Source organism: Monodelphis domestica, chromosome 2, assembly GCF_027887165.1.
Source record: "Monodelphis domestica isolate mMonDom1 chromosome 2, mMonDom1.pri, whole genome shotgun sequence".
Lineage (NCBI taxonomy): Eukaryota > Metazoa > Chordata > Mammalia > Didelphimorphia > Didelphidae > Monodelphis > Monodelphis domestica.
Window position 1 is genome coordinate 180,566,978 of NC_077228.1, and position 26,879 is coordinate 180,593,856.

General features: G+C 38.7%; 1 protein-coding gene across 1 annotated transcript in view; it reads right to left on the reverse strand.

Annotated features, from left to right (window-relative positions):
• PPM1E (protein phosphatase, Mg2+/Mn2+ dependent 1E) overlaps positions 1–23,764 on the reverse strand; it is a 214,921-nt gene extending 191,157 nt beyond the window's left edge. The window contains exon 1 of the mRNA XM_056814203.1: positions 23,115–23,764. Coding sequence (XP_056670181.1) covers positions 23,115–23,602 — 488 coding nt within the window. The 5' untranslated portion in view covers positions 23,603–23,764. The remainder of the gene's footprint in view (positions 1–23,114) is intronic.
• Positions 23,765–26,879: the final 3,115 nt, after the last annotated feature.

Genomic DNA, 26,879 nt, shown 5'->3' on the forward strand with positions numbered 1-26,879 from the left:
TGAGGGACTTATGAGAAAGAACACTATCCATATCCAGAGAAAGAACTGTGGGAGTAGAAACACAGAAGAAAAACATTTCCTTGATCACATGGTTCGATGGGGATATGATTGGGAATGTAGACTCTAAATGATCACTCTAATGAAAACATTAACAATATGGAAAAAGGTCTTGATTGATGATACATGTAAAACCCAATTAAATTGCTTGTTAGCTCTGGGAGGAGGGAAAGAAAGAATATGAATCATGTAGCTCTGGAAAAATATTCTAAATCAATTAAATACATAAATAAATGAACAGATAAATAAATAAATAAATAAAAACAAAGTAAACTAAAAAAAGAATCAAGCCATAATAGAAATAGGTGATGTTAACTATAATTCTATTTTCTTCCTTTGACTAAGGAAGTGTCCACATTGTTGATTTTTACAAAATTTAGAATAAAAATTAAAATCTCAGAATTTCTAGAATTGTATTGTAAAAAAGTGTTCATGATATGCTACCATCACTCAGAAACTTTTCCTTTTTGAAGTTCATTCTATATATCACCCTTTCCATATTCCATATCTACTGGTCCCAAGGTCATTCTGCCTCCTTGCTCAACAAGTTCAGTACCTGTTTTGTAGTCTGCCTTTCCACACCAACACCTGTTCCCTTATCAGGAGATTTCACCATACATGCTGATTTTCACTCAAATAGGCTGGCTTCCCAATTCCTCATTCTGAGATCTACAAGATCCCAAGATGTACACATTTACTTCCTATCAGCCACACAAAGAGAATCATAATCACAATCACCCACAAATTTTCACTTACATAATGAAAAACTCTGACATTTCTCTCTCCAACCATAACTTATGATGTCATCTCTTTTCTTTGTCACATTTGTCCTAAAATATTCTTCATCCTGTCTGTAACATACTCCAAGGCAATCCATCTCTACCCAGGATTTATTTTCTTCTTTTTGTTATCTGTTCCCTACAGTTGAAAAGTTCAACTCTACACTATCCAGTATTTCAAATTCCTTGAACCCTTGTCTCCTCATGCCTTGCTAAATCTCAACTCTGTATTACCTCCCATCATTTGCTTTCTCTGTTCCTACTCTTATGCTACTGAATGGTGCTAGAGAAAGTCAACCTAGTACAAATTTGTTATCTAATTTCAATTTGGGCAATCAACATAGCAAGAATATCCATTTAACCCTTTCCCATTTGATCATCATATTCCCATAGCTTCTCTTCTGAATCTTCTCTTCCTTCCACAAGCTTTCCTCTTCTACCTCTCTTTCAACAAAGGACCTCACTCATCTTATACTTTTTACTAAGAAAATGAGCCATGCACCATGAGCTTCCTCTTCTCTATTCCACGTTTCAAAACTCCTTGACAACCTCTATTGTCTTATCTTTTTTCCAGGCTCTGATGTAGAGGTGGCTTTTTTTTTTTACAAAAGCTAACTTCTCTTCTATCCTTGATCCCATCCCCTAGAAGATAGCCCCTTTCCAACACCTCCTTCTCTGCCTTCAGTTTGCTTACTCATTCCATGTCTATAAAAATCCTCAGATCTCTCCCAACCTTCAAAACTCTTTCTTGCCTCACTATCAGCCCTGCTTTCTCTAATCTAAAGATTAGAATCTTTAGTATTTCTCTGTTGACTGATTACTTTCCTGCTAACTACAATCATGGCCAAGGATCTTACAAACTCTCATTAGATTCTACCACCCCAGGATATCAGGCTATATTTCTACTCTGCTTCTTAACTTTAAAAGCTTGAAAAAACTATATTTGTAACCTCCATTTACTCTTCTCTCTCTCTTTTACGTAAGTCTGGCTACTTACCTCATCAATTAACTGAAATTGTCTTTTTTTCAAAGTCATCAATAATAACTTAATTGGTAAACTGAATGGCTTTTTCTCAGTCTACATTCTTCTTGATCACTGCAGATTTTGAAACTCTTGGTTTTCTTCATCTTCTTCATGCTCTCTCTTCTCTGGGGTTTTGAGATATTGCTCTCTCTTGGTTCTCCTATCTATCTAATCATACCTTTTCAGTCTCCACTTCTGGATCTTCAGCAATGTCATACCTACTAATCCTAGGATTTTGTACTGAGCTCTCTTCTCTTTTTCCCTCAGCACCCTCCCACATGATATGCTCATCAGCTCCCAGGTATTCATTCAATTATCAACTATATGCATATGGTTTGTACATCTAGACCTCTAGACGTTGTCTCTCTTCTAAGCTCAAGTCATCATTAACTGCCTATCAACACATTACAAAACTGATGTCTGAGAATCATAGTGAACTCAACATTTCCAATACAGATCTCTACTCCCCAAACCTACCACTGTTCTAAAATTTCCCTTTTGCTATTTGAGGTACCATCAACTTTTCAATAGTACAGGTTCACAACTTTGGTAGCATCAACTATAACTTTACTCACATAGCCAATCTGTTGCCAAATCTTGTTTCTTCCTCCATAAAATCTCTCAAATATATCTCCTCTCCCTTTACACAGCCAACACCCTAGCTAAAGCTATAACTACCTCTTGTCTGAACTATTATAATAGTCCTATAATTGTTCTTTCTACCTCAAGTCTCACCCTACTCCAATCCATCCTCCACATAACTGTCCAAGTGATTCTACTCAAAAACTTCATTGGCTCCCTATTACCTCTAGGGATAAGTGTAAACTTTTCTGTGTGATATTTAAAACTCTTTACAATCTGGCCCCTTTCTTTATTTCTAGTCTTCTTTCTCATTACTCTCTTCCATGCAGACTACAGTTTATCCATAGAGATCTACTTGCTAGTGATGCTAGCCTACCACACAATACTCCATCTCCAAACTCCTATAGCTTTTACATTGGCAGTTTTCAATAAATGCTCTAAATACTCTCCCTTTTTCCACTCTACCTCTTGAAATTCCTGGCTTCCTTCAAGACTGAGTGAAAGGTAGCCCCTTAACCCACCAATGTCTTCCTTTATAAGGTTACTTTGTATATAATGTATATGTATTTGGCATATACCTATTTGTATATATCTTGCCTTCCCCATCAGAATGCAACCCTTCTGAGTCAAGGACTGTTCTTGCTTTTTCTTTGTATTTCTAGAGCTAACCAGTGTTGGTCATGTACAAAGATTTCAATAAATGCTTACTGAATGATTGTATTTATTTTGCATATATTTTGTATTTACTTTTCAGTGTACATGTTGTTTGTAGACAAGGAGTATAAACTCCTTGAGGGCAAGAACTGTGAAATATTCTTTGTTGTAAGCATAGTGCCTAATATATTTGGCATATGTACAAGTTACTTAATAAATGCTTGTCAATTAGTGCGTTATCTGAAAAATCATAAAATGAAGTTCACAATTGCTCTTTGTGGCTATTACTGGCTAACTCTACACATATGCTGCTGAGTAAGTCAAACAACACTGTTTCTACTCTGTCACAAGATTTGACGGTACCATGGCTATGAGCACTTATTGTTAAAAATGCAAATTCAAAGGTACCTATTTTAGGGATTGCCATAGCTTTGAACTAGGAGTCTGGAGATTTCCCCCTGACTTCACAGTTCATTTCATATATAACCTTGGAAAGTCAGCAATTCTCTTTGTTCTGCCATATGCATATCTGTTAATTGAGGGTAATGTCAGCACTACCATCCCAAAGGATGGGTAATGTGTGGTTTTTAAATAAAAGCTAAATTAATTTTTAAATATGAAGGCATTCAGGACCTTTGCTTCTAAGCCTACAGAGGTCATTAGGCTAACAAAATCATGATCCTATTATGTTATAACTAATGCATCAAAAGACAAACACTTTTCAAAATATTTATTTGGTAGTTTCTTAGGCACTGAACAACATACAACACAATGAGAATAATAAGAAAGGTAGCCTGAAATAGGAGAATACCTGGCATCCTATAGGCACTTAGTGAATAAATTGCTTTTGTTAGTATTGGTTAGAGAACAAGCCTTGGAGTCATAACATTCTGGGTTCAAGTCCTGCCTCTGGCATATACTGACGGTATGACCTTTGAGAACCCACTGAAGCTTTCAGTGCTGCAAGTGACTCTATAAGTCAATTAATTGTAAAAGAGTTGCTCATTTGCATAGGAAGTTTTCTTACTAGGAACTTGCTATACTGGTAAAATAACAGGACTTGATCAATAACAATAATTATCATAATAATATTTACCTTAAAAGATTTAGAGCTGGAAAGGATATCAGAGCCCAGCTAGTCCAACACTTATTTTATAAGTAAGGAATTTGAGATCCAAAAACCTTTTGTCTTCTAGGAAATTAACTTTTTAATATATTTTTAAAATTTTTATTTCATCAATTTAGAACATTATTCCTTGGTTACAAGAATCATATTCTTTCCCTCCCTCCCCTCCCCCCACCTTTCCCGTAGCTGATACACAATTCCACTGGGTATTACATGTGTCCTTGATCAGAATCTATCTCCATGTTGTTGGTGTTTGCACTAGGATGTTCATTTAGAGTCTACATCCCCAGGCATATCCCCCTCAACCCATGTAATCAAGCATGGGAAAATAATTTGAATATGATATAATGCATATATTTTATAAATATTGTACAAACATATATTTGTCACTTTGGGGTTTTTTGCATACATGATCCATTACAGCATTATAATATCTTTTTCTTTTTTGTTTTAACCCTTATCTTCTGTATTAGCATTAACTCTAAGGGAAGAATGGCAAGGGCTGGGCAACTGGGGTTAAATGACTTGCCCAGAGTCACATAGCTAGAAAATGTCTGAGTCTAGATTTGAACCCAAGTCCTCCCAACTGCAGGTGTACTGTTCTATCCACTGTGCTACCTAGATGCCCCCATTATATCTTCTTATCCATCCATGGTGGCTAATCAACCTTTAGAAAAAGATTACTTCTCAAATTGGAAATATGAAATAAGAAAAAAGTTTTACGGTATTGCTTTGTAGTTAAAGAAGGCACTGTATTTGAATCTTTAGAGCATGACTGACATAAGATATTTTTATACTTGCCTGATATATCACTATTAGACAAACAACCATAAAAATCCTAATCTTTTCCAGCAATAGATATTCTGATTGTGCTGCCTCTTGTATGGTGGGATAAACTTATGTAGGAAAGTTACAGAGAGGTCTACTTTAAAAATTCAAGTAAAAAAATCAAAATATTAGAAGTAAGTAAACGTGGAAGTTGGTCAATGATGAAATATTAAGTGCCTACTATGTGCCACACTCTGTGCTTAGTGCTGAGAATACCAAAAGATGCAAAAAATGGCCTTGCCCTCAAGGAGCTCACAGTCTAATAGGAGAGACAACAAGCAAACAAATATGAACAAACAAGCTATATACAGGATAAATAGGAAATAATTAAAAGAGGTAAGGCACTAGAGTGAAAAAGAATTGGAAAAGGCTATAGTATAAGATGGGGCTTTAACTGGGACTTAAAGTAAGCTAGGGAGCCAGTAGATGAAGATGTGAAGAGAGAGAATTCCAGGCCTTGGGGCAAGCCTGAGAAAATAGCTGGGGTTGAAAGATGAAGTATCCTGTACGTGAAAGGGTATGGAGGTCAAATTGGATCAAAGAATAAATGTTGGGGAAGAAGGTGTAAGAAGCCTGGAATGATAGGAGGGGGCTAGATTACTTAGTGCTTTGAACACTAGGTAGAGAATTTTGTATTTGATACTGGAGGTGATATGTAGTCACTGGAGGGAGGTTATTGAATATGAAAATGGTATGGTTAGACCTAACTTGATAAAAATCACTTTGGTGGCCAATCCAAGGATGAATTGAAGTGGGAAAAAACTTGAGGAGGCAGACTTACCAGTGGGCTATTGTCCAGGTAAGAAGTGATGAGGACCTAGAAGGGGGAGTATTTGAGAGATGCTACAAAAGTGAAATCAACAGGCCTTAGCAGCAGATTGGATTTGGGAGGCAGGAGGTAAGAGATAGATGGTGATGAATTCAGGATGACTCCTAAATTGTAAACTCTAAGGAATGGAAGAATGGTGTTGTCCAGAACACTAACAGGAAAGTGAAGCGTGGGGAGACTTTAGGGGGAAAGAGTAGTTCTATTTTAGACATATTGAGTTTAAGATGTCTACTGGACATTCCATTTGAGTTGCCTAAAAGGAAGTTGCGGATGTGAGATTGAAGGTTAACATAAAGTTTGGGGACGGATAAGTAGATTTGAGAATCATTAGCATAGAGATGGTAACTAAATCCCTAAGAGCAGAGGAAATCACCAAGTGAAACAGCATAAAGGAATAAGAGAAGGGCCAGAACAGAACCCTGAAGGACACCTAGAGTTAGAGGCATGATCTGGAGGAGGATCTGCAAAGAAGATGAGGGGAGGGGGCAGCTGGATAGCTCAGTGGATTGAGAACCAGGCCTAAAGACGGGAGGTCCTGGGTTCAAATTTGACCACAGACACTTCCTAGCTGTGTGACCCTGGGCAAGTCACTTGACCCCCCATTGCCTAGCCCTTACCACTCTTCTGCCTTGGAGCCAATACACAGTATTGACTCCAAGAAGGAAGGTAAGGGTTTAAAAAAAAAAAAGATGAGGGGAGAAGTCAGAGAAGTAGAACAAGTGAAAATGTCCCTTAAGTCTACCTCGTGGATTATCACATTCTTCAACATACTAGTCTTCTTCAAGCTTATGTAATTATGCTTAACAAACTGATTTGCTGTCTTGAGCTTGGAATCAGAAGATAATTTAATTTAAATCCCAGCTCTAAAATATCATGGCTGCATAACTTCCGGCAAGTTATAATATATATGTATATATAAATTCATTTATTTATTTATTATATTAGTACCCTAGAGCAGTGTGCTGACTTTAGCCATATCTATACCATAGAGCTACTTTGCAGCCTGTTTCATTTGATGCTTGCTGGTATTGTCTTCACAATGAATACTAGAGTTGTCTTCAGTTGCCTTTATAATTTGCTCTATGGTCAGAGGAGGCTGATCATTTCATAGTAATACAATTTCTCTCCCTCCAGAAATATTTTTATTTATACTGCCAAATATTTTATATTCTCTGTGGTAATTTAAAATGGAATTTCTCCATCTCTTCTTCCTAGATTTTGTTTGTAATATGCAGAATTTATTTCATATTCTGCAACTTAGCTGAACTGAAGTTAATGGTATCAATGAGTTTATTGACTCTAGGGTTCTCCAAGTAAACCATCATATCATCTGCAGAGTGACAGTTTTGTTTCCTCATTGCTTATGTTTATTATCTTTTTCTTGTCTTATTGCAACAACTTGCATTTCTTGTACCATACTGAATAGAAATGATGATAACAGATATCTTTGCTTTACCCTGAAGAAAGAAAGACCTTCTAGCTTATTCCCATTATAGATAATGCTTCTTCTTGGTTTAAGATAAATACTACTTATCATTTTAAGGAAAGCTCCATTTATTCCTGTATTTTCTAGAGTTCTTAAAAAGAATTGGTATTATATGTTGTCAAAAACTTTTTCTGAATCTACTGAAATAGTTCTATAATTTTCTTTTTTTTATTGTTATTATGGTCAATTATTATTTTAGTTTTCCTAATACTGAACTAGTCTACATTCCTGGCATAAAACCAGCCTGGTGATAGTGTATGATATTTGTGATATATTTTAGTAATTTCCTTGCTAGCATTTCATATAAAGTCTTTGCATCAGTATTACTTAGGGAAATAGATCTATAGTTTTCTTTTCCTGTTTTCACCCTCCTGGATTTAGGTAACAAGACCATATTTGTATTGTTAAAGGTTATTTGGTATTATTTGGTTTTATTATAATTATCTTTTTTATTTTTTCAAATAGCTTACATAATATTGGAAATAATTATTCTTTAAATGTTTGGTAGAATTCACATCTAGTTCTAATGTTTTTTTTTCCATTAGGCAGCTGATTTATGACATGTTCAATTCCTTTTTCGCAGATAGGATTATTTAAATCTCCTATTTCTTGTTATGTTACTCTGGATATTTTATATTTTATAAATATTCATTCATTTCCTCTAGATGATCAGTTTTATTTGTAGGTAGTTCAATAAAATAGCTCCTAATCATTGTTTTATTTACCCTTTCTTGGTTGTTAATTAACCTTTTTCATTTTTGATACATAATATGGTTTTCTCCTTTCTTTTCCTTTCTTTTAAAAATCAAATCAACCAGTGGTTTATTTTATTGTTGCATTTTAAATGCCTGCTCCTAGTTTTATTTATTAGTTCAATGAATTTTTTACTTTTAATTTTAATCTCTCCTTTGATTTTCAGAATTTAAATTTTACTGTTTCAGTGAGAGGGTTAACTTTTTCATTTTTTTTAAGTTGTATATCCAAGTTATTGATTACTGTATTTAGAAATATAAATTTTGTCCTAAGTACTGCTTTGGCATTTTGATATGATTTCCTATTGTAATTATCTTTAATTATTATGTTTATGATTTGTTCTCTGATATACCCATTCTTTAGAATAAACTTTAGTTTTAAATTAATTTTTAATCTATTCTTCAAAGGCATCTTATTGAATATAATTTTATTGTACTATGGTCAGAAAAAGATATACTTAATATCACTCCTTTTCTACATTTGCTTAAGATGTTTTTCTATCCAAACACATAGCCAGTTTTTGTGAAGGTGCCATACACAGTGGAGAAATAGACATATTCCTTTTTATTACCATTAAATATTCTCCAGAGGTACAGCATATCTTTTATAAAATTCTATTCATTTCTTTTACTTCTTTCTTATTTATTTTATTTATTAAGCCCTCCTCTCTATTAATATAGATTTATTTTCTATTTCTTCCTGCAATTCATTTAATTTTTCCTTTAAGAATTTGGATCCTGGGGCGGAGCAGAGGGGAGGGATCATGAATCATGTAACCATGGAAAAATATTCTAAATTAAAAAAAGGAAAAAAGAATTTGGATGCTATGCTATTTTGTATCTAAATGAACAATATTGATATTGTCTATGATACCTTTAGCAAAATGTAGTTTCCATGTTTATCTCTTAGAGGCAGAGCCAAAATGGTGGCTTCGTAGCAGTGAAAGCTGAACCCCCTATGACAATCCTTTCAAATCAATCTTTTAAAAGTCCCTCAAAATGATAGGAGACAAAAACCAACAGCAAGTTGTGAGTGAGGGGGGGTCTCTCGATGAACACAACTTGAAAGCTAGGCAGAGGGAGTTGATTTTTATGGGATAAGAAGGAACTCCATGTTTATCTCTTTTAATTAGGTTTATTTTTGCTTTTGTTTTGTCTGAAATTATGACTACTATCCCTACCTTTTTTAGTTTGGCTGAAGCATAACAGATTTTGCACTGGCCCCTTATTTTAACTCTCTGCATAGTTTTCTGTTTCAAATGTGTTTCTTATACACAACATATTGTATTCTGATTTCTAATCAATTCTGCCATCACCTTTCACTTTATGGGTGAATTCATCCCATTAAATATTGTGCATTTCCCCTCTATCCTATTCTCTTATACTTATCCTTTTCTTTTTTCTCTCTACCCTACTCCAGTCTGTTTTGCTTCTCACCACTGTCTCCCTTAATCTAACCTCTCTCTTATTCTCTAGCTTTTATGTTAACTCTTTTCTTTCCTACTTCCTTATTGAGTAAGGTGAATTTCTGTACCCAACTCTGCCTTTATTTTATTCTTCCCTCCTTAAACAAGCTCAGAAGAGAGGAAGATTCAGCTGTTGCCCACTGACTCCCACAACCCACTCCACTGTGGAAATTCTTTCTTCCATGCCCCATTATGTGAGATAACATTCCCCATTCCTCCTCTTCCTTATCCCCTCTTCCAGTGCATTTCTCTTCCCCCTTCTAATCTTCTTTTAAGATCATCCCATCATAACAGAATCATACTTAGTCCCTCTAATTAGACTACTTCTAAGGTGAGGATAAAGTAAGGTGAGGATAAAGTTCTAAGGGATCAGATGTGTCCGTACTCATATAAAAACATAAACAGTTTGATTTTATTTTGTCCATTATTTCTCCTGCCTGTTTACCTTTTTATGCTTCTTCTGAGTCCTGTGTTTGAATGTCAAAATTTCTATTCAGCTTTAATTTTTTCATCAAGAAAACTTGAAAGCCTTTTAATCTTATTAAATGTCCATTTCTTCTCCTGTAGAATTACACTCAAGTTTTGATGGATAGGCTATTCTTGGCTATAATCTTAGATCCTTTGCCTTCTGAAACATTGTATCCTAGTCCCTCTGTGCGTTTACAGTGGTGTCTTCTAAAATTTTTGTAATCCTAAGAGTATATTCCACAGTGCTTGAATTATTTCTTTCTGTCTATTTATAGTATTTTCCTTGATGTAGGAGTTTGGGAATTTGGCTATAGTATTTCTGAGAATTCATTGTGGGATTTAATTCAAGAAGTGACTTTTGATTTCTATTTTTCCTCTGGTTCTAAGACACCTGGGCAGTTATCTTTTTACAATTTCTTGAAATATGATGTTTATATTTTTTTTTGTTCATGGCTTTCAGACAGTCCAGGTATTCTTGATTTATTGTCCAGTCAGTTCTTTTTCCTATAAGATATTACACTGGTTTTTAAAAAATTCTTTTGACTTTGTTTTTTACTATTTCTTGATGTCTTGGTGTCCCTAGCTTCCATTTGGCCAATTTTAGGTGGCACATTGACTAGAGTGCCACATTTGGAATCAGGAAGACTCATCTTTCTGAGTTAAAATCTGGCCTCAGACAAATACTAGCTATGTGACCCAGACAATTCACTCAACTCTATTTGCCTCAGTCTCCTTATCTGCAAAATGAGCCAGAGAGAGAAATAGCAAATCCCTCTGCTGGGAGCCATCAGGCCACAATGTCTTGACAAGGTCATTTGTGGCAGCTAAAGTGGTCACAGAGTGGCCCCTTGGCAAGATGGAACTGCCCACTCAGTCCCCTTTGCATGACCTCTCTCATTAATATCCCTTACCTATGAAATTGACATGATTGCTATTCTCCCTAACCTCAGAAGGAATAATACAAAAGCAAAATACTTGCCCTCTATTTCCCCAAAACACCAGCAAAAGATCAGACCCTCAAACCCAATCCCAAAAGACTACCATGGGTTAACTTTTACTTAGGTACATAATTCCCAGTAAACCATAGCTACAAGCCAAGCCCAGAACTTTCCCACTCCCAGAAACTTATTCTCATGAAGCCAGCATACAAATCAATCATGAAGGCCCATACAAAACGTGCAGGTACACCAAGCTTCAACATGCCTCAGTGACTCGATTTCACAAACCAGTAACTCACTAGTCAGAAACTCCCTGATAACCCTGAAAAATAATCTGCCCAACAATCTGAATTGTATGCTCCTCGGATCCTTCAAGCTCAGTACTGTGATTGTTGAATTGTCTTTTAAGAATTTCTGATTGATTATTTCTTTTTATTAAAAGTAATAAGTAAATTTCCTTGATTGTTTGTAAGCTCAAGCTCCTCACAGGGTAATGAGAAAATTAAGCCACCTGTGATGAAATCATCTATCTTGTGTGAAACCTTTATTCTGTCAAGAATCTGTAATCACAATATAAGAATACAGAATGTTAATCAAGTGATTTATTAAAAGTTAAGGTTATCACTTTTCCAATTATCTCTATTTAGATATGTGTTTTAGGTAATATATCTGTGTGCCAAAAAAATGGATATAAAAATAAACACCAGGCCTGGGGATGGTGGAGCACTATCAGGTGCAAAGCATACCCATGGCTAAATGATAAATAGCTGTCTTCCATTTGTTATTTTCTTGACTGACCTCTCGACACCTGTTGGGAACCCCTGGAGTTGCGAGTAAGGCTGGACCCTGCCTGTGGCACCCCTCCTGTTTTTTTTGTTGTTTTTTTTTGCCAAGTTTTGTTTTGCCAAGAAAACCCCAAATGAATAGAAACACAGAAGAAAAACAACTGCTCAAATACATCAGTTGAGGGGATATGGCTGGGGATGTAGACTCTAAATGAACATCCTAATGCAAACACCAACAACATAGAAATAGATTCTGATCAAGGACACATGTAATACCCAATGAAATTGCATGTCAGCTGCAGGAAGGGTGGGTAGAGGGGAAGGAGGGGAGGGGAGGGGGAAATGTGATTCTTGTAACCAAGGAATAATGTTCTAAATTGACTAAATAAATTAATTTTTAAAAAAGAAAAAAAGAAAAAGAAAATCCCAAATGAGATGTGGCAAAATTGGGACACTAATACACTGCTGGTGCAGTTGTGAATTGGTCCAACCATTCTGGAGGGCAATTTGGAACTATGCCCAAAGGGCTTTAAAATAATGCCTACCCTTTGAGCCAGCCATACCACCACTAGATTTGTACCCAAAAGAGATAATAAAGAAAAAGACTTGTACAAAAATATTTACAGCTGTGTTCTTTGTGGTGGCAAAAAATTGGAAAATGAGGGAGTGTCCATTGATTGGGGAATGGTTGAACAAATTGTGATATATGATGGTGATTATTGTACTGAAAGGAATAATGAACTAGAGGAATTCCATGTAAACTGGAAAGACCTCCAGGAATCAATGCAGAGCAAAGGGAACAGAACCAGGAGAATGTGGTACACAAAGATTGATACATTATGGCACAATTGAACATAATATACTTTTCTACTAGCAGCAATGCAATGACCCAGGACAATCCAGAGAAACTTATGAGAAAGAGAGCTATCCACACCCAGAGAAAGAACTGTGGGAACAGAAATGCAGAAGAAAAATATATGATCAATTACGTAAGGATATGATTAGGGTTTTGATGATAAAAGATCACTCTACTACAAATATGAATAACATAGAAATAGGTTTTAAACAATGATACATGTATAACTCAGTGGAATTGCTTGTCAGCTCTGAGAGGGGGAAGGGAAAGTGGAGGTGGAATCATGAATCATGTAACCAGGGAAAATATTCTAAATAAAAAAATTGTTTTTAAAGAAGCATAAAAAGAAAAGAAAACCCCAAATGAGATCATGAGTAGTTTGACACAACTGAACAACAAATTTTTCAAGAATTATTTTCTTCAGCAATATTTTATATCTCTTCTACAAAATTAATTCTCTTTTAATAACTTTCTTGCATAGTTATTTCTTTTCCCAATTTCCCCCTCTATTGCTCTTATTTAACTTAAAATATTTTTTGCTCTTTTAACAACTCTATTTTTAAACTCTTAATAATTCTTGTTTAGTTTATGTCAATTTTCATTTTTCTTTGAGGCTTTGTTAGTTAATGGAAGTTTTTATGTCATTTGTCTTCTTTGTTATGTTTGTTCTTAAGCTTCCCTTTCACTCTAGTAGGCCTATGCAATAGAGTTCTTTTTTTTTCTCATTTGTTTTCTCATGCTTCCAACCTATTTATTGACTTTGGACTTTATGTTTGTGTTTGGTTCTGTTCACGTCTGGGGGGGGGGGTGGGAGGGGGTATCTGACCTGAGCTTCTCTGTTTTACGTCCTTCTGATGTTTTCACAGCTCAGTCTAGAGACAAAGTTTTCACAGCTTCCAAGGTGGTGTGATCTGGATAGAGCTTTGTTTGCTATTCTCCTGGCCTGTGATCTGCTAGTTCTTGACCTAGGTTTGCATCTATTGGATTATGTGTGATGGAAGTTCAGAAGACTGCTGTGCTGCTTGACTTACACAGTAGTAGCCTACTGGTCAATTCTGAAGATTCAGAGCAACTGACCCCTGTGTTTTTGGACTTTTGCCCTGGTTATTCTACTGGTCTCTGTGTAGGCTTCAAGGTTAGAACTGAGTTCTCCCTCTACTCTTGGACTCAAAGCCACACAGTTAAGTTTCTGGAACTTGTTCTTTGCTCAATACATAGCTAAGGCCTCTCTTGCTTATAATCACAATCATTTTTTTCTACCCTGAAACTGTGATCTGGAACTGGGAAAGGGGAATAGAGCTGCCAGCTAGCCCCTGTTCTTGTTCCCAGTGCTGATTTATTGGTCCCTAGGTTATTATCTCTTTCCATCCCAGTATTTCTAGTCCTCATGTTTAATGTCAACCTTTTACTGTCCCTTGGTACTAGAATGCTCCTCACTGATAATGTCAGCCAGTCCCTAACCGCAGGTTCATAGATCTCTCTATCTTTCTGAGTTGAGTCTATGCAGTGTGCAGGAACGACTAGTACCTCTAGTATGAGGGCTTTCCAAACCCTTCTCAGGGCTGCTCATCTGCCTTAATATCTACCTGTCTTGCTAATGTCTTACTGAACTTCAATGACTCTGGAAGAGAGAGTGAGGCTGGTGACTTTGTGCAACTCTTCCTCACTTAAATCCAATTCACACATGTCAAGACATCACCCATGATGTCACTGATCACGCTTCAAAATGAAGGATGAACATCATCTTCCTAAACTGCCTAGGCCAGGAAAATGACTCATTATGACTGTTTCTTGGCTTTCCCAAGAAAAATTTTGTTGGAACATTTTCTAGGTTGTTGTGGAGATGTGTAATAAACTGGGCAAAAATGCTGACTCTCATTCCACTATCTTGACTTCACTTTGCAAGTCTCTTTACCGCTAGTCTCTTTCCTCTTGAATTCATTGCCCACTCAGAAGGTAAACTGACACTACTAAAAGACAGATCTAATCAAGTCAGGGCCCCCACCTCAAAAATTTTCAGTGGGAGGGCAGATAGGGAGGGCACAGTGGATAGAAAGCCAGGCCTGGAGTCAGGAGAACCTGGGTTCAAATGTGGCCTCAGACACTTTCCAGCTGTGTAACCTTGTGCAAGTCACTTAACTCCATTTGCCTAGCCCTCACCCTTCTGTCTTAGAGTTGTTACTGAGAAAAAAAGTAAAGGTTTAAGAATCCACCCCCATGGCTTCTTACTGTTTCTAGAAAAAATACAAAAACCTCAACTTCACATAGTAAAGCAGGTAGTGGTGGTTCTCATACTAACCCCCATCTCAGTAGATATAATCATAGAAAGGGATAGATAGCAAAAGTAATGAAATATTAACATGCTAAAGATATTTCTTTATGCATTGTGAAAAAGTTTTCAGATTCAATTGGAGGGGGAAATGGCATTAGCTGGCTAAAGATTAGCTCTATCCCTAGAAGTCTTTAAAAAGGCCCAAACAGGGACAACTAGACAGTACAGTGGATAGAATGCCAGCCTTGGAGCTGGGAGGACATGGGTTCAAATCTAGCCTCAAACACTTCCTAGTATGTAACCCTGGGCAAGTCACTTCACCTCCACTGCTTAATCCTTGCCATTCTTCTGTCTTGGAATTGATACTAAGACAGAAGATAAGAATTTTTTAAAAATAAATAAGTAGGTCAGAATAACAGTGATAATTAAAAGCTTAAGGAACTGTCAAGGATAAAATGCACTTTTGTGGAGTGTGACCCGGCTATAGGAAGTGGGGGTGGGGGTGGAGAGGAGGATTCTCCTTTCCCATCTTCCTTCTGTGGCCATGACATCTTGCCTATTTGACCAAAAGGAAATACCACATTCAGAAGGAAGCAGACAGACAGACAGACAAGAAAGAATCAGAGACAGGAAGCAGCTTCAAGGATTGTGACCTGTGGCAACACAGGGGGGAAAAAAGCCAACTATGTATTCAAAAGAAAACGAATTCTGAAAGTCAAGAGTTAAACTGTAAAGAGGAATAGGCTCAAATCCCACCCCACCGGAGGGGAAAGTATGAAGAAACCAGAAGAGAAATGATATCATGGTCCTACAGGACTGAAAACAGGAGTTGCCACGGCCACATGTGTTCCTTCTATACAATAACACACATACAGACTTACTCAAGTTTGTGGTTTCTCTTCCCAGAGAGGCTCTGGTTATGAGAGAGCACACTCCTGGTTTACATGGGACAGAATGTTTTATAGATGAAGCTCTTCCTATATCATTTAAGTAAATGACTTTGCTTTGAACTATTTGCACTAAAGGTAAACATCATTCATGGAGGCTTGTGGACTCTAGTTTTAGGAGTACAGACCCAAAGGGTGCCCTAGATGTGAGAGTATTCATCCCCCTCCAGACCCAACCTCTAACCCTGGGAGTGTTGAAGTGAAGAGGTATCAATCCCCCATCCTAGCCTTTAAACAGCTCTGCAATCTGACTCCCCCTTGTTTTTTCCCATTCTTATTTCATAATTACTTCTTAATTCATATTACTCTCCACACACTGACTATTCCACATCCATGACATTCCACCTCTTACCTCTCTGCCTTTGTAAAATGGTCCTCCATATCTATAATATAGTCCCTCTTCAACTTTACCTCATAATCCCTAGTTTCCTCTGAAATAGAGTTCAGGTGCTGCCTCCTACATTAGCACCTCTCCATCTTGAAATTACTTCACATTACTTTGAATATACTTTATAATTAATTATTTCTGTACATGTTGTACTCCTCTCCTCCCTTCCCCTAAAAGAAATATAAATTCTACGGGTGAAGAAACTGTTTCTTCCTTTGTCTTTCAATCCTCAGCACTAGCATAGGGCCTTGCATACAGTAGGCATTTAATGTTTGTTGACTTGAATTCAAATCCCTTGCCCTTTCTAGGCCTTAATTTTATCATCTGTAAAATGAGAGACTTGGACTGGATCATTTCTAAGTTTCTTTCTGGCTCTGAAGTTTTGGGAGTCTGTGAATATTTTTCTTCCTTGCTTCATCCCACTCAAGTTCTAGCAGGGAGAACAAACATAAGAGTAATCTTAGTTTGGGGTCTAAAAAAATAAGACTACTTTGCATCAGAGGTAAAAATCCAAACTATATTAGTTCAGTTTGTTATTATTCTGATAAATAAAATAAACATCATGTAGTTCCTGACTACAGTGCTAGGCCACCTGAATAGGTTTTTTAAATGAAGTTCTATGTAGTGAAAATTATTTTTTTCCTAAGTTGGAATTGTAGATTAATATGCTTGGTCAAAATACCCTCATTCCATGCTCCCATTAAACATGAAATCTTCGAATGGATCTTTCCTCAGATGTCATATTATATAAACATGTATGTATATATTTTATATACATGTACATATTTATATACATATATGCTCTCTATTTCTAAGGTATTAACTACATATTTAAAAGCAGCATAGCATAGTAACTTGGGTAGGAGGAAAAAAGTCAGGTTTAGGGTAAGGAAGACCTGGGTTCCTTCTGACAAAGACTGTGAACATGGACAAGTCAGTTCACCTTGCAATACACTAAAAAAAATTTAAGATTCTAAATTTCATACAGTAGCAGATCTGAATTTGTGGAGGGGATTTCCACACTAAGAGTTCCTCACCCTGAAGAAATCACAAGTTTGGAGATTCATAATGTAAAAATAGAAATGTCTTAAGAAAATAAAAGAAGGCACTAAATATGTGAAATGGAATATAGTATATTATTTTTTTCAACTATTATTGAGTCAGTAATGAAGTCACATCTTAAATCTAGTTTCTCTTAAAAATGTGATTCAACATACCTTAAATATTCCTTTCAATAAGCAATAATTAATATGCCATTTTTGTGTCCATCTCCTCCTTGAAGAAGACCATCTGGGACTACTTAAGGTTGCCAGGCTGTAGGGATTTCTCTGTCTCCCTCTTGGGAAGACCAACCCAAACTAAATGAATAACTGTTTGAAGAGCAACCTGTGTGAAAATGTGACACGTAGTGCTAAAAAAGATTTGAGAACATTGATTTTTCTAGGTTATAACTGAGTGAAATATTTCTCCAGCATAGTAAAAGAAAATCAGGTGCACGGTACTGAACAATGTAACCTATAAATGTATAACCTTGTATTCACATCAACGAGAGTATGATATGTTACATCACTAGTTAGAAATCCCTTTTCTCACATCATATAGGCACATATCACTTCCACTTTTCAAAAAGGTCAATTTGTATTTTACTAACTTCAGGAATTGGAACAATATGAGCTATATAAGTCATGGGAGAAAGACAGAAAACTATTCCAGGACCTTTGCCAAGAAAACCCCACAGACATTATGGTCCACAGGATCATGAAGAGTAGGACAAGACTGAATAACAAACATTAAGGTATAGGAGAGGTGGGATGGCATAGTGGACAGAGAGCAATGAAGATCTAGGTTCTAGTTCCTCCTCTGTCACATACTGGCTGTGTGACATTGACATATCACTTACCCTTTCAATGCTTTAGGCTATCCTCTGAGACCATATTGGCAAACCTATGACATGTGTGCCAGAGGGGGCTGCTCTCTTCCCCTCTCCATGCCTAAGGACATTCCTCTCATTACCCGCCTTCTGCCCAGCAGCCCAATGGGAGGGGTTCCTCCCTCCCCTGTCTGGGGTAAGGGATGGGGCTCACATTTAGGATGAGGATTGCAGTTTGGGCACTCCATCTCTAAAAGGTTCACCATCACTGCTCTAAGACTACAAGATGGTTGCAAAGAAGGTGGCCTGCATTAATAAAGGGAGTTTTCACATCAGGTAATTCTCTATGCCAATAAAATCACAGGTCTAGTCACTATTCCCTAATATTTTGGTTTTTTAAAAAAACATTTACTTTTGGTCTTAGAATCAATATTAAGTATTGGTTCCAAGGCAGAAGAGAAGTCTAGGCAATTGGGATTAAGTAATTTGCCAAGGGTCACACACCTAGGAAGTGTCTGAAGTCACATTTGAACCTAGGACTTCCCATCTCCGGGCCAGCATCTCTTTCCATTGGGTCATCTAGCTGCCTCATATTATATTCTTAAAATATTTAATTGAATCTTTAGGTACACACTTGAGTAGGTATTTAGCTACAGAGAAATATAGTACAACATATTTCAGTACTGGCATGAGGAACTTTCAAACCACTAGAATAGTTTATTCTATGGAGGAAATGATTCGGGGTAGATGATGCTTCAGGACACATATTTCACTATGCTAACCAATAGCTCTTAAAATCATTTGAGGTGAACATGCCACAGATAAAATAAACAAAAAAGTCTTATCAAACAAAAAAAATTAAGTAGTATAAAATTGAGGTCCTGTCCTACTCCTCCCCAGGGAACTTTTACCCAGGAAATTAATTTTTTTTTCAAAATGTTTTCTTTTCATTCAGTTTTAAGGAATCTCTAGGTGATGTAGCTATTTCTAATTTTAAGCCCCGAGGCAAACCTCCAAAAGTTATTCCTAGATACTACCTTGAGCTTTTTTTTTTAAGTTGCTAATTATGACTCAGTGAAATTTAATTTTAACCATTATAACACTGATCTTCATATTAATAGCTATCTATGTAACTGCTTATTTCAAGCTGGGTGGGGTAGTTGAAGGAAGATTCTAAGCTTAAAAGAGTTTATATGTAATATTTGATGTTCCTTTCTCAGAATTGTCTTGAACAAATCAATAAAATTGGGGGGAAGACTGACAAGTGATGGTGGGAAATAAACAATAAGGTTTGATAATTTTTTTTTTAATTTTACCCAATATCCACTTAAAATATTACAGAAAGAGGAAAGATTTGTTGTTGCTTTTTGCAAGGAGTTTCAGGCCTACTTATAAAGTATAGACTGGTAATACATGTATAACCCAGTGGAATTGCTTGTCAGCTCCAGGAGGAGAGAGAGAAAAGGGGAGGGAAAGAACAAGAATCATGTAGCCATGGAAAAAAAATTTTTTTTAAATAAAATAAAAATTATATTTTAAAAAGGCATAAAAAGTATATGCTATATATTTTTAATGTTAACATGCCAGATATAAGAAAAACAATAATTTATATTATAGCTGATATATTAGGACTAACATCCCTCACCTTTTTTACAATTGGTATTAACTTCATATAAATATTTTAACATGAACAAATATATTTAGTCTGTTTTTAAGATGTTCAATATTTCCAAAACCAACAGAGCAGATAGATTTTTTTAAATCCTTACTTTTCTGTCTTACTAATAGCTTTAAGACAGAAGGGCAAAGGGTAGGCAAATGGGGTTAAGTGATTTGCCCAAGTTCACATAGCTAGGAAGTGTCTGAGTCCACATTTGAACCTAGGTCCTCCCACCTCTAGGTCTAGCTATCTACCTACTGTGCCACTTAGCTGCCCAACAGAGAGATTTTTGAGAATATTCTGAAAGAATTCCTTATAATAAGTGATCCCTATTTTTTTCTAACATCTCATGTTTTCCCCATAGTTTTGTTTCAAAGTCTCTTTTATGGCATTTAGGAAACCAATATTTCCAAATGTTTCAGAAAGAATTTCAAATAGAAATTTCAACTAGTTTCCAGAAACAAATACTGGGAGCATTTGTATAGCATTTCCTTTGTCATCAAGGAATCTGGATGTATTGATTCTCATTTATAAATCTTTATTTTCATTTATAACTATCCAAATTAAAAAACCTAAGATGTATGAAGTATAAGAAAATTACTATCATTTTTATGTTGTAGATGTTATATACAGAAACACATCATACCAATCATTAATCAGCCATTTTATTGGACTGCCAAATAAAAATTGAACATTATCTCCTATATATTTACTAGGAAAATGAAATGATAATATGAATTCCTCTTTTAAAGTAAAATGATGCTTGTCAAAATTAATTTTCATGCTAGCTTTTTCTTCAAAATAAAATTTTATTATTAGCTAAGGGATCAAGCTGTCATTTGAATGACCTCCGTAGCTGAAATACTAAATATGTTTTGACTCAATATATTGAAATTACCTTTCTGTTTTCCATCTCAAAAATATGCATTCACTTATCTATTTTTTTTACCTAAGAAGAAATTATTTATGGAATGACAGTATTCTATGACAAGAAAATTAGTTTGGACTAATGGCTTTTTGGACCTTCTGTAGTACTATGAATATATCCCTTTCTTCAATAGGTCAGCAAGTACAGTTGCAAGGACAACAATTAACTGCCAGAACTCACAGAATACCCTTACTGAAACACTAAGGTGGAATGTATTAGTATTCATCAATTCTCTCGTTTAGTAGACATTCCTATTTTAAAAGCAAGTCTTCAGTACTTTTGCAAAAAGACAAGTCAATGAAGCCTGGAAAAGGTGAAATTTTTACAGTAACCCACTCTTAGTCGTCTTCAAACTTACTTTTTCCCTTTTAAGAATCCTTTATTTTGACACTAGAATGATTCTGTGTGTGTGTGTGTGTGTGTGTGGCTCTTCCTATTCTGCTGTTTGGGAAATCCCAGAGACAAATTTCAGTTTAATTGCAGTAGGTTCTGTGGTAGTATACTTTTTTTTGAACCAGAGTAACACCTTGCATTATAATTATCGACTAAAGAGCAAAAGCTCCTAGGTTTACAAATGTTTTCACAAGTTCATTTGTCTCCTCGGGTGGCATCAATTAAAAACATCCATTTTAAAAGAAATTCTATTGTAACACATTTCTATAAGACCAAAAAAAGTTACCTCAAAAGTTGAATGCAAGACAAAGCTTTAGTAATTGGTCTTTAGAATTCTGAATTTTAGTGTAGTCTCTAAACCTCACACTTTCTTCACTCCTCACCCCCAGGCTCCAGGCAAAAGTGCTTGATTTGGCCTTTAAGTCTTCAATATGATAAACCAACTTAATTTTCTGTTTTGATCAATTATAGGACTATTCTCTACTACCATTCCCAAATCATCCCTTAATGTCTTTCAATTCTGAATTGACTTCCCTTTTTTTTTTTAACAGCTTCTCTCCCATCACCTGTTTTAAAGTCACCCTGAAGTTAGAAAGGCAGCTTGGAGCAGAGGCTAAAGAACAGGTTATGGTGTCAGGAACACCTGGGTTCAAGTCCATCTTTGACACATATTGCTTGTGTGACCCTGGGTTATGGTTTCTTAGTAATCCAACTAACTCCCCAATGGCAAAGCAGTTGCTCATCTGTATTGATGGAGAGGATTTCCTCACAGAGAATACTGAAATCCCCAAGCCAACCAAAATAAAAAGATGTGAAGTTGCCCTCTTTGGTTGAGATTCCCTCACTGCATGAAGTCTTCTAAAAGGCTGTCTCATTTTTTCTACAATAACCACCACTACCTCAGAAGGGAATTTAGTCACCGACCATCCTTGTGCTTAGGAGCCATTCTCATCTTTGTTACTGTTGCCATTAAATAGGAGGCATCTCCCAGCCTCTCAAAGGAGAAAACACACCAATCTTCCACAGCTGTGTAGCTGGGTGGGGGGGGGGGTGGAGTGAGGAGGGTGGGTGGGGTGAGAAGGGAATCCAGGAGACTTGGAAGAGCGGGCCAGAAAGGAGGGAGGAATGGAGTTCAAGGGCAAGCAAACGATGGAGACAGGAAAGTGGGTGATGAGAGGAGGAATGGGGCAGCAAGGGTGAGCACTGTATAAAGTCTACTAAAGAGGAGTTTGCCTGGGGTGGGGGTGGGGAGGAATGGCAAGGATAATATGGAGATTTAGAGAGCAGGCCAGGGATGAAAAAGGTACCCAGGAACAGGGAAGAGCATAGGATGTTGAAGAGAACAGCTGGGCAGGGAAGAAGAAGATACTTTGGAGCTGAGAGTATAGGATAGAGACTTGGAGAGCAGGCCAGGAAGGAAGGGGGTACCCAGGAATAGGGGCTAGTAAAGGATGGAGATGAGAAAAACTAAAAGGGAGGAAATAGGTACCCAGAAGCAAGAGGGAAGCATAGCATGGAGACCGAACTGCTCAAGGAGGAAGGAGGTACCCTGAACCTTAGAGCATTAAGATTGAGACTTGGATAGCGGGCCAAGAAGGAAAGGGATAGCCTGGAGCAGGGAGCGAACGTGGTACGAAGACTTGGAGAGCGGGCCAGGGAGGAAAGAGATACCGTGGAGTAGGGGGCGAAAATGGAACGGATATTTAGAGGGCTGGCCAGGGAGAAAGGAGGAATGAAGGAGCAGAGAAAATGCTATGAGAGAGGGCAAAAGAAGGGCTGCAAAATGGACCATGCAAAAAGGGGCAGCTGAGGTCACGGGGGTGGGTCAGGGAGGAAAAGTAAGGGAGGCATGGGGAAGCCTGGGCGGGGGGCGCTGGGACTGCGGCGAGATGATCGGGTGAGGGTGCGGGGCTGTAGCTGCGGCTGTTGGAGAGGGGGTGAGGGGAGACAGCGCCTCTCCCCTCTTCCCCTCTTCTTTCCCCTCCCTCCCCCACCCTCATCCCGGAGGCCGTCCCGGCCACTTAACTATTTGTAGAGCTGCTGCAGGCACAGGTCCAGGCTCTCGCCCTCCACCTCCTCCGGGGTGATGCGCTCGGAGAGCGGCCGTGGCAGCGGGGGCAGGGGCGGCGGCGGCTGCTGCTGCTGGGGCGGCGGGGGCGGGGGCCCGGACGGCTGCCCCGGGCCAACCTCGTCGACCACCCCCTCCTCAGTGCCCTCCTCGTCCCCCTCTTCGTCCTCCGCGGCCACCGCCTCTTCCTCCTCTTCCTCCTCCTCCCCGGGCTCGGGCTCCCGCTCCGCCACTGCCACCACCTCGTCCTCTACCTCCTCCTGAGTCCCCTCGGCCGCCGCCGCCGCCGCCGCCGCCGCCGCCGGCTCAGGCTCGGGCTCGGGCTCGGACTCCGGCTCGGGCTCGGGTTCGGGCTCGCCTCCGCCGCACGGTCCGCGGAACTCTCCCAGGAAGAGCTCAAGGAAGCGCCGGTAAGTTTTCTCCTCGGGGCTGCAGCCAGCCATCATCGCTGCTCATGCCCCGGCGCACGCCGGGCGGGGGGGGGGGCGGGAGAGCCCCGGGAGGGGCGGAGAGGGGGGCTGCCCTCGAGCCTCTTCTCGGTTCCCCCAAGGGCGGTGAGCGACCGCACCGGCGCGAGCGATCAGCACTAGGGTTGCCTGGAGAGGGCTCCCGCAGGCGTGCGCGCCGCCGAGGACGGACGTGCGCGACCCAGGGGCGGGGGCAGAGGCAGAGCGCGCCCCCCTCCCCTCCCTCTCACCCTCCCCTACTCTCCTCTCCTCCTCCCTCCCTTTCCTCGACTCCCGGGAGAGAAAGTTGCTTCAGAACGCGCGCCCCCGGCTACGACTGAGACCATCCCCATCAAGCAGCAGCCCTCCTTCCAGCCCCGGGGAGAGCTCGACCCACGCCGCCTAGGAGACCGTCGCCATAGCAACCTGTTTTAATTAAAAATCCCAGGGTCCCTCCCGCCGGGTCCGCGGATCCGTCAGGACCCAGCACGCTCCTGTCCCTCGGCTTCCCCCACCCTTTCTCCCCGCCCCCGGGAGCCACCCCCACCCCCCCACCGAGGATTCCCAGCGGATAGCAGCGTTCTCCCCCACCGGTTTTGACTGAACGGATGAGGGTGGGAGCGGGCGACCTAAATCCGGCTCTTAGTCACCAAGGAAGCTGAGCTGGGAAGAGCCCCTCCATACCTCAGTTTCTTCGCCTGTAGAATGAAGTTAAATCAAGATGAGCCTTTCACCCGCTTGTTATTTTATAATGGGAAGGAAGCTATTACTATTAAGAGAATTGTTGGAGCTTGATTGAACATGCACTAAAGGTGTTGATTCAAAGGATACCAATGTTATAGATTATTCCACAATTGACTTTCTTCCCCGCTCCCCTCAATTATGGAACTCCGAAGAGCTTTTCTACACACAAACCATTTATATGCAATAGGTCAAATATTGTCAGAAAAAAAAAAAAGCCTGTACCATTCTACATGCAGATGGGAGATAAACACAACAAATACATGCCTTCTTCCTTTCACCTGACTATATAGTAGCTAAGAACTTGGGCTCTTGAGGGATGACAGAAGCAACCCCCAGCTGATTTTGTCAGGCCTTGTTTCCCTAATTCAAGACTGAAAGATTCTTCTGCTTTGAGAAGGAGAAGAAATTCCCTAATGGACTCCTAATCAGGAAAAGCCATGACTCAGTGGACCTTAAAAAAAAAAAACACAACACCTTCTTACCTTCTGTCTTAGAATCAATACTAAATATTGGTTCCAAGACAGAAAAGTGGTAATGGCTAGGCAATGAGGGTTAAGTGACTCTCCCAGGATCACATAGCTAAGACATATCTCAGGTTACATTTGAATCTAGGACTGGCTCTCAATCCACTGAACCACCTAGCTTCCCACTCTTTCAAGTAGCAAATAGTATCAGTACTGCTACCCTAGTTTTCCCCTTTTCCCTGAGGTTTAGGAGAGGAAGCAGTTTATTCCATCCTCCTGTTTGCCTTTTGGTTGTAAGCACATGGCAGCTAAAGCCCATGTCTTGCCTTTATTTCTGATACTGGACAGGAGGCTACTCCTCCTGGATTTATTCTTTCCTGCTCTTGGATGAACGGAACAATTGATCCTGAGACAAATGTGTTCAGACTGAGAGATCACTTGGTGAGTTTGTTAGGTTCATCAGTCAGCCTTTGTTCAAAGCTGACTGGTTGGCAAGGGCAGGGGTCTTGGGCAACTATTCCAGAACTCTGTGAGCAGATAAGCACCAAGAAGAGCTCAAGACCTAACTCAGCTTGCCAGAAGACTAACAGAGAAGGAGACAGGGAAGAGTGAAGGTGGAATGTAAAAATACCTACTCAAGAGTCCCACAAAATGCCTTAGGTTTAGATGAGGCTCACATAACCATCCATGAGAGCATGCCAGAGATTATTGCCACTCTTTTAAGTTTGTTTTTGTTCAATGTACTGATTCTGAGTGTTCTGTTTAGCATTTCTTTTGTGTATAAGAAATAAATACCTGTTCCAAATTTGATCCAAGTTGTACATTGAGTACCTTTCTATTTATCACCAGCCTCCCCTTTGTGGGAAGTCAAGACAAGAGTCAAAGCTAAGCTTCAAGTAATGAATGATGCTGGGGGGAGGATGTGGCAACCTGAAGAGTGTGAGAAAGGGTAATGCCACTCAATAGAGGTCTGAATTGCTCCCCTTCCAGATTGAATCTAGGCCAGCTCTGGGTGTATATAGCTGTGGGGAGGAGGAGAGAGTTGGGAATCCATTGATAGAGTCCTCTTAGTGGAGAAATAGAAGATTGTCTCAGCCTCTCTGGACCGATATGGGCACTTATTGTTAGATGTGTAACACATACATAATCTATAAGATGATACTGCTTTGCTTTCCCTCTGGTTTCTACAAATATGATAGATGGACAGACAGACAGACAGACAGACAGACAGATAGATAGATAGATAGATAGATAGATAGATAGATAGATAGATAGATGTAGATATATCCATTACAACATATAGCTGAACATCTTGTTCATCTTCTTCACTGAGAAACACATCTTCACAAACTACCCATGCAGCCAATTCCATTGGCTGCTGCCTGGCTTTAGGTCTGTTAATTAATTAGATTTTAAGTCTGAGGTAACTTTTCCAGTCAGTAGCAAGAGAGATACTCCTCATGCCAGCTGTTGTCATATAATATCCTAAATCCCTGACCTGATACTATTATTTTCAGATCAAGTGGTTTTGGCCCTAATGTACATTATTATGGCATGATGTAAAATAAAGATTTCCATTCATAGTCCTAGCCTAAGGAGATTAAATAATACCTGACAGGGAATGTTGAGTACTGTACATGAATCCCTCACATTTATTTTGGTCTCAAAGGTAAAGCCCAATAAATAAGACGGCTGCCAGACAGCCTAAATGTATTTATACATGTTTTCTATAAAACACCAACAGTGTAGAGCAACTTTACCGTTTGATGCCAAGAAAGTCTTTAAACTCCTCAGTTCTCTTTGTTATTCAACCCACCTGCTCTGTTTCAGAATACCTTCTGTAAAGACTAAAGAAAGTTTTTGCTGAAAGCATAAATGACCACAATATTTAGCTCCCTATGACTGGCTAATGTCTTTCAGATTTTCTTTCACACTTTGACATTTAAAAATTCAAGATTGCACAGCTGTCAAATGTAACAATGTCAAGCTACCACTCCCTGTTTCTCAATTGAGTTACTCTGTCTAGATCACATTTATTTGTGACATTAATTTATGACTCAACTAGCATA